The 12,077-nt window shown below is 41.5% G+C and overlaps 1 protein-coding gene across 1 annotated transcript; it reads left to right on the forward strand.

Moving 5' to 3' along the window:
* Positions 1-4,969: 4,969 nt before the first annotated feature.
* Positions 4,970-11,771, forward strand: LOC144249684 (uncharacterized protein C2orf78-like). Its single transcript, XM_077791823.1, has 3 exons — positions 4,970-5,066; positions 8,287-9,051; positions 9,856-11,771. Exons 1-3 carry the CDS (start codon positions 4,970-4,972, stop codon positions 11,769-11,771), a joined length of 2,778 nt encoding a protein of 925 aa, XP_077647949.1.
* The last annotated feature ends 306 nt before the right edge of the window (positions 11,772-12,077 follow it).

Here is a 12,077-nt window from a genome sequence, read left to right on the forward strand (position 1 = left end):
CTTTGTTCAATAATTCAGGACTGTCCTCGTGACCCCCTCTTTGTGTTTCTCTCAGAAACTCATATTGTGACCACACTGGGCCTCGAAACTCGGCTTACATATGTCCCAAAATAACAGGATCAAGAGGCCAGGCTTATTTTCCTCACTGGCAGAGGCTCATCTGCATGCCAGGGAGTTAATGTTAATTACTCATTAAGCAGACCTATATGCTCTTACCATTGGCACAGAAATCATTCACCAAAAGTTTTACAATGGTCTGAAGGTGATAACCCTATCATCGAATCTTTCTGTTGTAGGAAAACAAGTTATACATTGGGGTTCTCCTGGGGAACTGACTGATGCTGAATCCAGAGCTTTGGGATGAAAATTACCTTATAGAGACAATTTAGAACATCTGGCTTATAGAGCTGTTTTCATTCCAACATCACTAGATACTGGTCTAAGGGAGAATTATCACCTGCCATGAGAATGGATTTTCTGCCAATTCAGGACACAATATGGATAATAGGTCTGACTGAGGAGACTTTGGGGATCTGGAAGGGTAATTCTCAATATAATAAGTTGAAAAATGTTATCTATTGTAACATTTCCTTTCATAAAAAATTGTACCTTCACAGTATGTGTATTAAATCCCTATGTTTTAGGGTCCAGACCCATTCAAATACCCATTCAAATTTTGTGATAGCTCACAAAAAAGTGAATTATGTTAAATGAGTAAACTGTATGCTACAACAACATTTGAACACTATGCCAAAGTTCAGCACAAACTAAAATGACTCTCAAAAGGCTCATTGTAAAATTAAAAGTACCATGGCAGGAGGTCCCTTAAGTACCATCCACGTAGAAACCACTGAGGCACCTGAAACACCACACTAAATGGCTCATCTGGTGGCTGAGAGCTGGGACTGTTGTACTGACTGCAGCGGAGACATTGCATCAGTAGGTCCATTACCTTGAACAATTCCATAAGAATGTTTCCGAGACCTGGCAATCTCAAGAACATATGGATCCAGATAATTCAAACAAAATTCAACAACTAAAAGATTCTATTATTTGACTAGGAGAATAAGTACAACATTTACAATGGGCTCAGAAACTTCAGGGTCATTGTAATATCACCCAACTTTGTGTCACTAGAGATCCATATGATGACACTGAGACACAATGGCAAAATGTATGTAATCACCTAATGGACTTGACTTTTTTCATATCAATACTTGTTTGAGTTAAAATCACAATCTCAGGTTCTGCCATAGAAAATGCAAAAACATCTACTTTTGAGAAGAAATTTGGGGCAGTTTAGCTAAGGGGATTTCTTCCCTCAACTCTTTGAAATACTTTTCTACACATATACCTGGGCTACTAGCTATAACTATACAGTTCATTTCTATTCTAGTTCTGCACAGTCTTTCAAGCAGGTTTGAAATGATTAAACCATCAGGAAAATATGGTTCCAACAATAATCATCCTTGCAATGCTCCAAAGGACCCGAACTCCTGAGATCATGGAAAGTGCACCCTAAGTTTGAAAGGGATACAATGGCCTTCATTAAGGGAAATAGGCTCCCCAATGATAGGACCTGCTAAAATTGTTTTCCTAGAACTAACAAATCTGTTAATCTTCACCTTTATTATAATAGCCTTTCTTATCCCTATTCTTAATTGTGTACAAAAAAACATTTTCTTAATGAGGTGACCTGTCTGGCTCAAGCCCTCTCCAGAATACAGTCCAAATTACTGAAACCACAAAAGGAGGACTGTGCCTGAGCCCCAAGTCTACTCCCACATATACTCTTCTTAAGCCTCAACCACAAGAGAACCCATGTTATTTTCCAGAACTCTGAGAGAAGGGGTCCTCCTACTTCACCGTTTCTCACCAAGAAGCAACCAGATCTGAAATCATTGCCACTATTCATTATGACTTTTCAGAGTCTGGAATAAAACATATGCAAAAGACAACCCAAAAACAGTGTGGCCTAGGAAGAGGGAGGGAGGGAAAACCAGAACATTGTTAACATTGATCCTTTCCCAATACTTTTTTTCCCAGTGACATAAAAATCCCTGGGAAGGAAGCAAACATCACTCAGTGACAAGAAATCCCTGGAAAAGGGCAAGAATTGGTCCTTTCCCAATATATCCATTCTCAGGGATAGGACAATGCACCCTCCATTTTGGCCCTATGAAAACACTGCCAATAAAAACAAATTTCTAGTTTTTGCAACCTTTTTCCTGAATGCCCACGTCCTGTTAAAGTCTTCAATGTGTAAGTTACCTCCCAGTGTGTAACCTATATAAACCCAGACCAGCAGCCATTTCTAACCAAAATGTCTGCCCATCTGATGCCTGACTCCATAGCTGAATAAAGGCTTTGCTGAATTCATGAGGTCTGCACCCGTCTCCATCATCTCCATCTCCTTAACCTATAATAGCTGGGGATACCCTTGATTTCTAAGAGAACATAAGGAATGATCTGGCTTACAGATACTCACTGTATGTTCTTAGTCTCACATTACATGCCAGTATTATAGAAGCAAGCTATCTGAGGTATGCAACTGAGATAAAAAGAAAAAATATATACCCTGAAAAAGTTGACATACTCCAAGCCATATCTTTATACGACCAAACATTTCACAATCCCTCTTAGCTAAGAATTATCCCACACACAACCAGCAAAAAAATATATATATATATATTCCATAATTAGCAGTGTAAGAGATGGGAAAAATAGGCCTGTAAATGCAATATTTATCTTTATTTATGAGCAATTTTTTCTACATATGCGCTTGATTTCCTGTGGGTTCTTGACATTGTGAATCACACAATCTATTCACTGTCTCTAAGGAAGTCCAAAAGTTAAATAAAGATCCATTGACAACTAACAGAATATTATTTTTTAAAAAAACACACGACTATAATCCCAGCAGCTTGGGAGACTGAGGCAGGAAGATCGCAAGTTCAAAGCATACATCAGCAATGGCAAGGTGCTAAGCAACTCAGGGAGATCATGTCTCTAATAAAACATAAAATAGGGCTGGTGATGTGGCTCAGTGGTAGAGTTCAATCCCTGGTAAACCCCCACCACCACAAAAAAAAGGTTACCACCAAGAAAAATGAATAAATCCCAGTTGTACTCCCCCAAACCAGCTCAGTACTCATATATATATTATTACCAATTCAGTCCTGACTGACTTTATCACATTACAAGAGAAAGTGGTGAAACTAACACTCTCCAGGGGATCAAAAGCAAAAGCAATTTAGATGAAGTTGTGCTGAACAGACACACCTCTTACTTGGGTGCACAGCATAACCACAATGCTTTTTCCACAAGCCTCTCTTTGCATGTCTACACAAATCCATCAGGCCCTAAGCAACATAGTGAGACCCTGTCTCTAAAGAAAAATAAAAAGGGCTGGGGATGTGAGGTAATGGGAAAGTGTCCCTGGTTTAAATTCCAAGGACCCGTCCACTCAGCAAAAAAAAAAAAAAAAAAAAAAAAAAAAAAATTAATTGCCTCTTTTATTAACACAAAATGAGACCTCAATGAGTTAACTTGTTTCTAACAAAAAGTTAAAATTTAAAAGTCCATGTTACCCTCTCCTTTATTTATGTTATCCATACTTTTTTATGTTCTCTTAATGTTCTAACTTTTCTCCTGGCCTGCCACCCAAACATGCAAGACAAAGAATGTGAGAAGCCCAAGATTCTATAGTGGCTGTTTGCATGGGGGAGGAAGTCACAGTAACTGCCACACTGGATCCTCTTACATGAGAAGAGAGAGAGGATCCTCAGTGCCTCTCACATATGAAAGAGGCTGATGGCACAAAGTCTACATGGCCAAGGAGCTGTCCTCAGGGAGTTATAAGTTAAAGGAGTACAACAAAAATCCAGAGAGGGAAATTTTACAGGCAACTAAGTCTTCCACCTCTCTAGAGTTTCTGCTATTGTTCAGAGTTCACTTTTCAAAGAATCAACTCACAGAAAAAAAGACCCCTGCTTCTGCAAGTTAAAATAAAGTAATATCAATGTGTACAAGAATGCAGACTCAAGGCTTGTCCATGAAAAAATGTCTACAATGAAGAGGGATGGGGGAAGGAGAGCAGAAGAGAGTTACCAGTCTAACCTGGCCCAGCCCAGGCCAAAGAAAACAGGGATCTAGGAGAAACTAAAGAGAATCTTGGGCCACATCATTCCCCAGAGAATGCACTCAAGGAACTTCCCCCTAGGGCTGGGATTGTGGCTCAGTGGTAGAATGTTAGCCAAGCACTCGTGAGGCACAGGGCTTGACCCATGAATAAAATAAAAGTATTGGGTCCATCTACAAATAGGGAAAAAAAAAACAACTTTTTAACCCCTTTCTGAATCCTTGAATACTGCAGTAACTTCAATAATCAAATCAACTTCTGTGGTTCCAGAACCACTATACTTGCTCAACCTAGATGTCTCTTTCTTCCATCTCAAGGGATATTAACTGCATATGTTTATAGAGGAATGTGTCACTATTACTTCTTATAGTGTGAAACATAATTTATAACATATTCATAATGTTTTAATGAACATTTAAGAGGAACACAGAGATGATATCCCTAACACAAGAGCCTGGGGGAGGGGAGCCATGGGGTGAGCCCATTATGTCCCTCCTGCAGGGCTCACCTACCAGAACTGAGCCATTTAGTTTCTATTATAACTTTCCTGTCACTTTCTCCACCCAATCAACTCTCTTGTCATTTTCCCCACCCAATCCCACCTTCTCCTTCGGAGTCTGACCACTCTATTGGCTACTTCATACCTTTAAACGGCCAGGTTTGTGACATCATTCTCCCACCAAACCTACTGCCACCTGCTAGAATCTTAGGCTTGCCATGTAGTTGTAAACAAATTTGAATCATCGCAAGTGACCAGTGACCAGTGACCAGTAACCAGTCATTAGTGTGGCCAGTAAACAGTGACCAGTGAACTCCATACTGGGAAACATGCATTCTCTAGCCTCAGCCACCCACGCATCCTCTAGGGTGATCTCCTCATCCTTTGTATCTACAATTGATGTGACCTCTTCTCTGACCATGTCAGGTGAGTAAAGAAACTTTTTAAAGCTTTTTATTAGACTTTTTACCTGCCTCAATTTACTAATGGAGTCAAAAGAGCTAAGAATAATAGGGGAAAGGATGGAACTAGAAATCTGGACACCTAATTTCATTTGGAATTTGACATGTACTAGGTATAGAACTGGACTATCTTACTCTCTCACAAAATCTGTTTCCTGATTTGCTACATGAGGATAACAGATTGCCCATGTTCTGGTCCCTTACTTTTCTTGCATCTTGAGGGGCGTGTTTATAGAGAATGAAATCCGATTTCATGGTTGTGTTGTTTCAACTGAAAGAGACAAAACCTAGGCAGGGTGGAAACCAAGAGGTTTCCTCTGTAACAGTTTCCCTTCAAAAAGATTTCTACTTCAGTATTTCAAATTTAGTGCCGTTCATAAAAGGGACATTCACATATTTGGGAGTTTTCTGTTTCAACTAGGTGAAAAGAGAAATAGGGAGAGAGGAGCAGGAGGACAGGGCTGTAAGGAGGCAGATGTTCTTGGGAAAGCAAGTTTGTGACTGTTTAAGCACACGGCAATAGGAACTCGGCGGAGGAAGAAAATATAAAAATAAAGGAGAAGAAAATGTTAGAAAAATAGAGATGAAGAGAATGATGTTGTTGAGAAAAAAAGAGGTTGGTTGGGATGGATGTGGAAGAAAAGCAAAGATTTTATTTAAACCAACAGACAGCATAGAGTGAATGTTCCCAGAGGCTGGTTTAGAGAATGTTTAGATTAACAGACCAGCAAGGAAACTAAGACTTGAATGAGGGTATCACTGGGGTAAGCAGGTTATCAGAAAAGTCACACTTGGCTGTTAGAGTTCTTCTATGATCGCTTTCAACACAGATGATGTTGACAGTTTGAACATGAACATTTTAGAAGTATGTTTTAGAAATGATTCTTCCTCCAAACATGCCAAGGAAAGTGGTTCTAGACAGAGCTGGGGAAATGGCAATTTCCGTGTCCTATTTTGTTCTGATTTTTAAACTACAGTGATTTCTAAAACATGTTTTGTCCAAACCTGCATCAGAAGGACACATTCCTTTGTGTGATATAAGCTGTCAAGGTGAAGCTGTTTTCCATCTTTACAACAGTTTTTTTTTTTTTCTAAAACAGACAATATACAAATGGTCATTGATGATTTCTAAATCTAAGAACCGAAAGAAAGAACTGTATAAGAATAAAAATTCAAGCTCACATCTCTAATTCCAAGTTTATTTAAATAACTATGTGAAGACGTTTTGTTTTGTCTACATTTCAAATAATTGTTTGGGGCTGGGGTGTAAGGTAGCTCAAACATTTTTGTATTAATATAAATGGGAGAAGAAAATGTCAGAATAAAAGACAAAAATTGTTTTAAATTTGTTATTTTATTATACTGTGATGGTTTTCTCAGACTTTAGGGACAAGACTTTTCTCTAAATGTGATAATAAACCAGGCTTCTATGATTTTGTTAAAGCATTTTTTCTGTTTTTTGAATAATCAAAAGGATTATCAGAAAATGTGTTTATATTAATTGAAATATCTACCTAGTGGAATTAATGTCTTTTATTTGGTGTTGGTAATCCTTAGAGGAAGAGAAACAAGAACAGTAATGACTTTACACTTATTGGTTTTTTCTCTAGTATGTACAAAATTTCTTTCGTCCTTCCTTCTGTCCTCATTCCCTTCTTCTTTCCCTCACTCCCTCCATTTCTCTCTCCTTCCCTCCCTGCCTTGCTCCTTATGCCTTCCTTCCTTCCTCTCATTCATTCTTTCTTTCTTATTTTCTTCTCTTCTTTCCAGTTCTGAGGATTGAACACAGGGTCTCATGAATGCTAGGCAAGCATGCTACACAAGCTATATCTCCAGGATATTTTATTTCTTTTCTCAGATAGGATCTTGCTGAATTGCCCAGAGTGGCTTTGAATTCCTGGTTTCCTGCAATCCCACTGCCTCAGGCTCCCGGGTGCTGGGACCAGAGGCCCACCACAGCATGCCCAGATTCATCATGGGTTTTGGCTTTAGTTTTCGCTTCTCCACGTGGCTACCCATCTGTTCACCCTACTTAAATTTGTGTTCACTTTACTTCAAATTTGTGTTCACTTTACTTAAAATTACACACATTTTTAGTATAGTTTCTCTGTCTATATGTACAGCTTGAGAATGCATTCAAACTCACCTTCAATTATGAGCTTTGTTTTGATTAAGAGTATTCACTAAAATCAAAGAGAAACATTCACTTTCATAATATTGTATGCATGATAACAGAACTCATTTCTTAGCAAATTTCATATACACTCACTTTTGCTCATATCCATATGTTCATTACTACGTAGTCATTCCTTTTAGTTCTGAGCTGTGTTTGACTTTTGCTTCTATCTTTACAGAACATACTGTAACTCCCTCCAAATGAAACTTTTTGTAATACCTATTTATCAGTTGTAGCTCAAGACAATACTTTTATTTTATTTATTTTTACATGGTGCTCAGGATTGAACCCAGGGCCTCGCATGTTTCAATTTCTTTCAAGAAGCATTTCTTGAGAAACTGAATTTCAGGTAGTCATTTTCATGTAGGATCAGCAGTTAGGCTGAAAGAGGGCAAAGAATGACGCTTAAATTATCATTTGGATGGTCAAACTGAACTCTAGGAAATATCATGTGACCTGGACAAACAAAAGGAGATACTAAAGATCACTGTGGTGATATCAGTACGATTTTCTATGAACAGGGAAAAACAAATTTCTGTATCTCCAGATTTCTGGTCTTTGGAACAAGAGTCCTGGCCAGGGAGAAAGTTTCCATAATCTGTTGCGGATTCTGAAAAAGTCAGTCTCACTTCCCTGACCCTTGGTGTACTCATTTGCTAACTGGTAATGTTGGGGTTTTCTCTGAGTTCGAAAATACTTCAGTTCTAGGGCCAATTCAGGAGTCAATACTAGTGCAGGCTCAAAGGAAAGGTAGGACAGGTAGAAGGATGCTTATAGGGAACAATGTGTGAAGCAGACCACTTGGGACTTCTGTGCCCAATTTGAGAGAAAAGGCAGGTAATCAGAAGAGTACTTGCAGCCATCCTAAATGGAGTGATTTGGGGTCTCTCAATGATTATTGAAATCAGGGCCCTCCTGATTACTACAACAGTAAGATGTCATTGTTTCTTGACTATTGTAAGAATCTGCCTGTCTCATCAATATTTTCACCACCCTCTTCTTCCTACAGAAAATTTCCAAAATTCTTCTTTACATGGAAATGCTGATTCTCTGCAGCTCTCTCTTCCTGTGGTGACCAATGCAGCTTCCCTGACAGGAAGTGTCTGCAACTTCTCCAGAGCCTCTGCTCCAGCTGCCACTTCAGCATGGTTACTGCCCTCAACCTGTGGCACCTCCTTCCAGCCACTCATGGGCAGTGCCTCCCTTTATCAACATGCTAGCACAGCCATGGTGTCTGGGGTTACTGGCCGGAACCAGACTCCCATGGCACCTGCCCCCTGTCCAAGTATCTCTGAGTGGTATATCCCAGGAAGTGCTGAAAAGAGCTCATCTTCACTCAGGGACTTTAATCTGACTGTCAGGTTAAGGCAGATTACAGCAGATTCTTCCCTATCTATGGCATTCCAGGATGACAAAACTTCCGAAGCCAATGTCATGATCCCTGGGTATCCACTACTATCGGGTAGGCTTGTCCAGGTGACACTACCTCAGATTCCAAATCAAGGACATTGCCTCTCACTACCCCACCAAGAAGGAAGCCAGGTCTACTACTATGATCAAAGCTCTCTGGGGACTCTGCTCTCTGGAGAACATTGGCCCTGCCTGCAATCCTATGGCTCTGTGCCATATGCAGGAAGTAGTGCCGCTGCCCCTCAACCAGAAATGGTGACAGTGCTAAAGGAAGTTCAGCCCACAAATGCCCTACCATCAGTCCCTACACCTGTGACCTACTACTCTGTGTCCACTCAGAGTATAGAAGGAACAAATTTTCAAGGTGAGTACAAACAGCAAAAAGGGGAAGGAATAAGATTACCATTCGAATGGAGGGTCCAGTTTTCAGCTGGTAATTGTGCGTCCACACATCCCTAGAATTCAAGTGCTGAGATTTTAACCACAATCTTGTTCAGCAGTCCCCATTTTCAGACTCTGTAAGAGAAGCATGCAGCACAGCATAATGGCCACCCATGCATTTAAGAGACCTCTAGGAGCACACGGAAGGAAGCGGCTGTTCACTATTTTTGCACTCAGTCCAGCTGCACAACCACACTATAAATATATTTCCCTAATTGTACTTTGGTTTAGAAAAATACATCAACACATATCAGGGTGTGACAGTTTAATTGTCCCTTAATTGACTGCAGGATTTAACCTCTGTATGTAGAGATGCTGCCCAAAGCAGGAGTCCAAAACCCACGACCATTCACATTGATCTCATGAGCAACAGCTCCACCCTCTCCTAGTTCATGGTGTTAAGTGTTCTTACATTCTGGGGAGAGTGGAGAGAATTGAGAGGCCCCTATATGAGAACGAGAGACTTCATGAAAGAGTTTTTCTGGGTTTCCCACAGAGGAGACAAGTGCTCTACCAGAAACCCATGCTGCCATGGTGATGAACCAGCCCAAAAGTAAGACTTCAAGGGATCACCTGTAACTAATATGCAACTCTTAACAGATATCTGTCAGTGGTCCTTTAAAAGAGCTAATAGAAATGCTTTCTCCACAGTTGGTGGTTTCCCTGAATAGTGTGTAGCTGGGAAGGGGGAGCATCCTACTTACCATCGTCCTTGATTCCTTTGCAGGGATGGAAACTTCCCTAGGGATGGAGGCTTCCTTGGGATTGCAACCTCCAAGTCAGACATTTTGTCTTCCACAGCCTCCAGAATTCTCATACATCTGCAATAACAGAAAAAGCCAAATAAGTGAGAAAAACTCACAAACTGAACTTGGGGACATTTCCACAATCACTCCAGTCCAGAGTTCCACTGATTTCTTGGCATTGCCCCCAAATCAAAGCCAGAAACAAACAGAGATTAAGAATTTGTGTGAGATTAACACCATGCTCACAGAGCCGCTGGATGCCTACCAAATTGCCATGGAGAACCAGGATCCTCCACTACTCCCTTTAGACATCCCAGAAATCCACCGGCTTCTGGCCTCCGTTGGTCCTCTGGACCAAGAGGAGAAGCCACATTCTGAAAATACCCTTCTAGAAAGGAGTAGCTTGAGTCTTGAGGACCAAGGCACACTTGAAAATGGGACTGAATTTAGCAGTTGTTTTGGAGACCTCACTGCACTGCTGGGGGATATTCAACTTCCTGAGCTTTTCGATTCCTTGAAAGACCTTGACCAAGCTGAGAGTCCCACAATAACAAATTCCAATGACACCAGATCCATCATGGTGAATCAGGGGCAGGAAATCACAAGTGCCTTAAAGGGTCCTAGTGATCCAGTGAGGAACAAAAAACATAAAGCCTCAGAGTCTCCTCATGGAACTCCTCAGGCCAAAATGCAGCTAAGGGACCTAGAGGGTGCATTAGGAGGAGAAGTTGCTCACAGGGATACAGACAGCAGTAGGGCCAATGTGCACACAGCCAAGCACTCTAACAGCAAAGCTCAGGAAGCTGCATCCAGCAGGAACAGCAAGGCTAAGGGCCATGGGCAGGAAAAGACCAAGAGAACCAGGGAAAAAAATTCCAAGAAAGCCGAGGAGAGGAAGCAGCCAGGCAACAGAGTCCAGGCGGAAGAGAAGCCAACTGTGCCCAAACTAAAGCGGAAGAGGAACCAACCTGAGCTTTGCCAGGAGTCCTTTAAAAAGCCTCGGAGCTGTCTCGGCATGCACATGGTGGAGTCGGTGCAGGTTTTCCATGCACTGGGGAAGAAGAATGACAAGAAAACTGGGCTCTCTTCCTCCCGGGCCCCGGGAAACTCAGGCAGTACCCAAGACCCCCGTACATGCCCAGCTATGAAACCAAGGCTGGTGGTTAAGGGTCCTGAGAAATCACAAGTCAAAGCCCAGAATCCAGATATCAGTGCTGAAGGAGAGGGTCCCGCTCCATCCATTTATGAGCCTCCACCACCTGGGAAGGTCAAATTGGTACCTTTGCCTTTTCTGACCCAGGAGAAACCTCCACCTCGACCAGTAATCAATAGGAGGCCACAGTCTCTGGCCTCACGGAGACCCACTGGGGCTTACCCTGCCCAGCCTGGCCCTGCTAGCTCAGCTCAACCCATGGCAGTCAACACATCCCAACCAGCTACTGCCAACCCATCTTGGATTCGTCCTGCCAAGCCAGCTCACCCCGTTTTGACTCATGCCATTCAGTCACGTGTGAGCGCTTCTACCCAGCCTAGTGTCCCTTGGTCTGCTGCTTCTGGGCCTGCACCCTACAAAACATCATCTTGTACTTCTCTTCATTGGCAACCCATTCCCAGGGTTGGGACCAAGCCCCAGTCACAACCGCCCAAGCCTCAAAACCAATATCTCCTCCAAGACTTTGCCTTACAACCAATTCCATGGAGGAAACCCAATGTTGCTGGGCAAGTAGTATCAACTCCCATCACCAAACAGCAGAGGCCAGAGCGGGAAGCCATGAAGAAGAAGGCTCAACAAGAGCGTGAGAATGCTGCCAAGTACACTGCTTTGGGGAGAGTGCAGTGTTTCATTGAGAGGGAAAGAGAGATGGAGATTTCTCGCTACTATGGCTACACAATGTAAGAGCTGCTAAGATCAGTGGTGCCACTTAGGGACCAAATAGTTTTCCACATGTATCTAGATAGAGTCATACACATTTATTTATTCTCAGATGCTTTCAACGTTTAATAAACTTATACAAAGAAATGTAATATTATTCACTAATACATAATAAAGAGGCCTTCTGGTACCACTGAGAATTGTTAGAAAATAAAGAGGCCTTTCGGTACTACAAGGGTACCAAATAGTGTTCTCATATACACATAGATAGATACATGAGAATTTATTCATAGTTGAAAAGGTAGTATAGTTTAATAAAGAAATGCTATA

The sequence above is a fragment of the Urocitellus parryii genome, chromosome 12, assembly GCF_045843805.1.
Source record: "Urocitellus parryii isolate mUroPar1 chromosome 12, mUroPar1.hap1, whole genome shotgun sequence".
NCBI lineage: Eukaryota > Metazoa > Chordata > Mammalia > Rodentia > Sciuridae > Urocitellus > Urocitellus parryii.

Coding starts and splice junctions, on each gene's coding strand:
- LOC144249684 (XM_077791823.1), top strand. CDS start 4,970: ATGCATTCTCTAGCCTCAGCCACCCACGCATCCTCTAGGGTGATCTCC. Junction 5,067..8,286: donor CTCTTCTCTGACCATGTCAG/GTGAGTAAAGAA, acceptor TTCTTCCTACAG/AAAATTTCCAAAATTCTTCT. Junction 9,052..9,855: donor AGAAGGAACAAATTTTCAAG/GTGAGTACAAAC, acceptor ATTCCTTTGCAG/GGATGGAAACTTCCCTAGGG.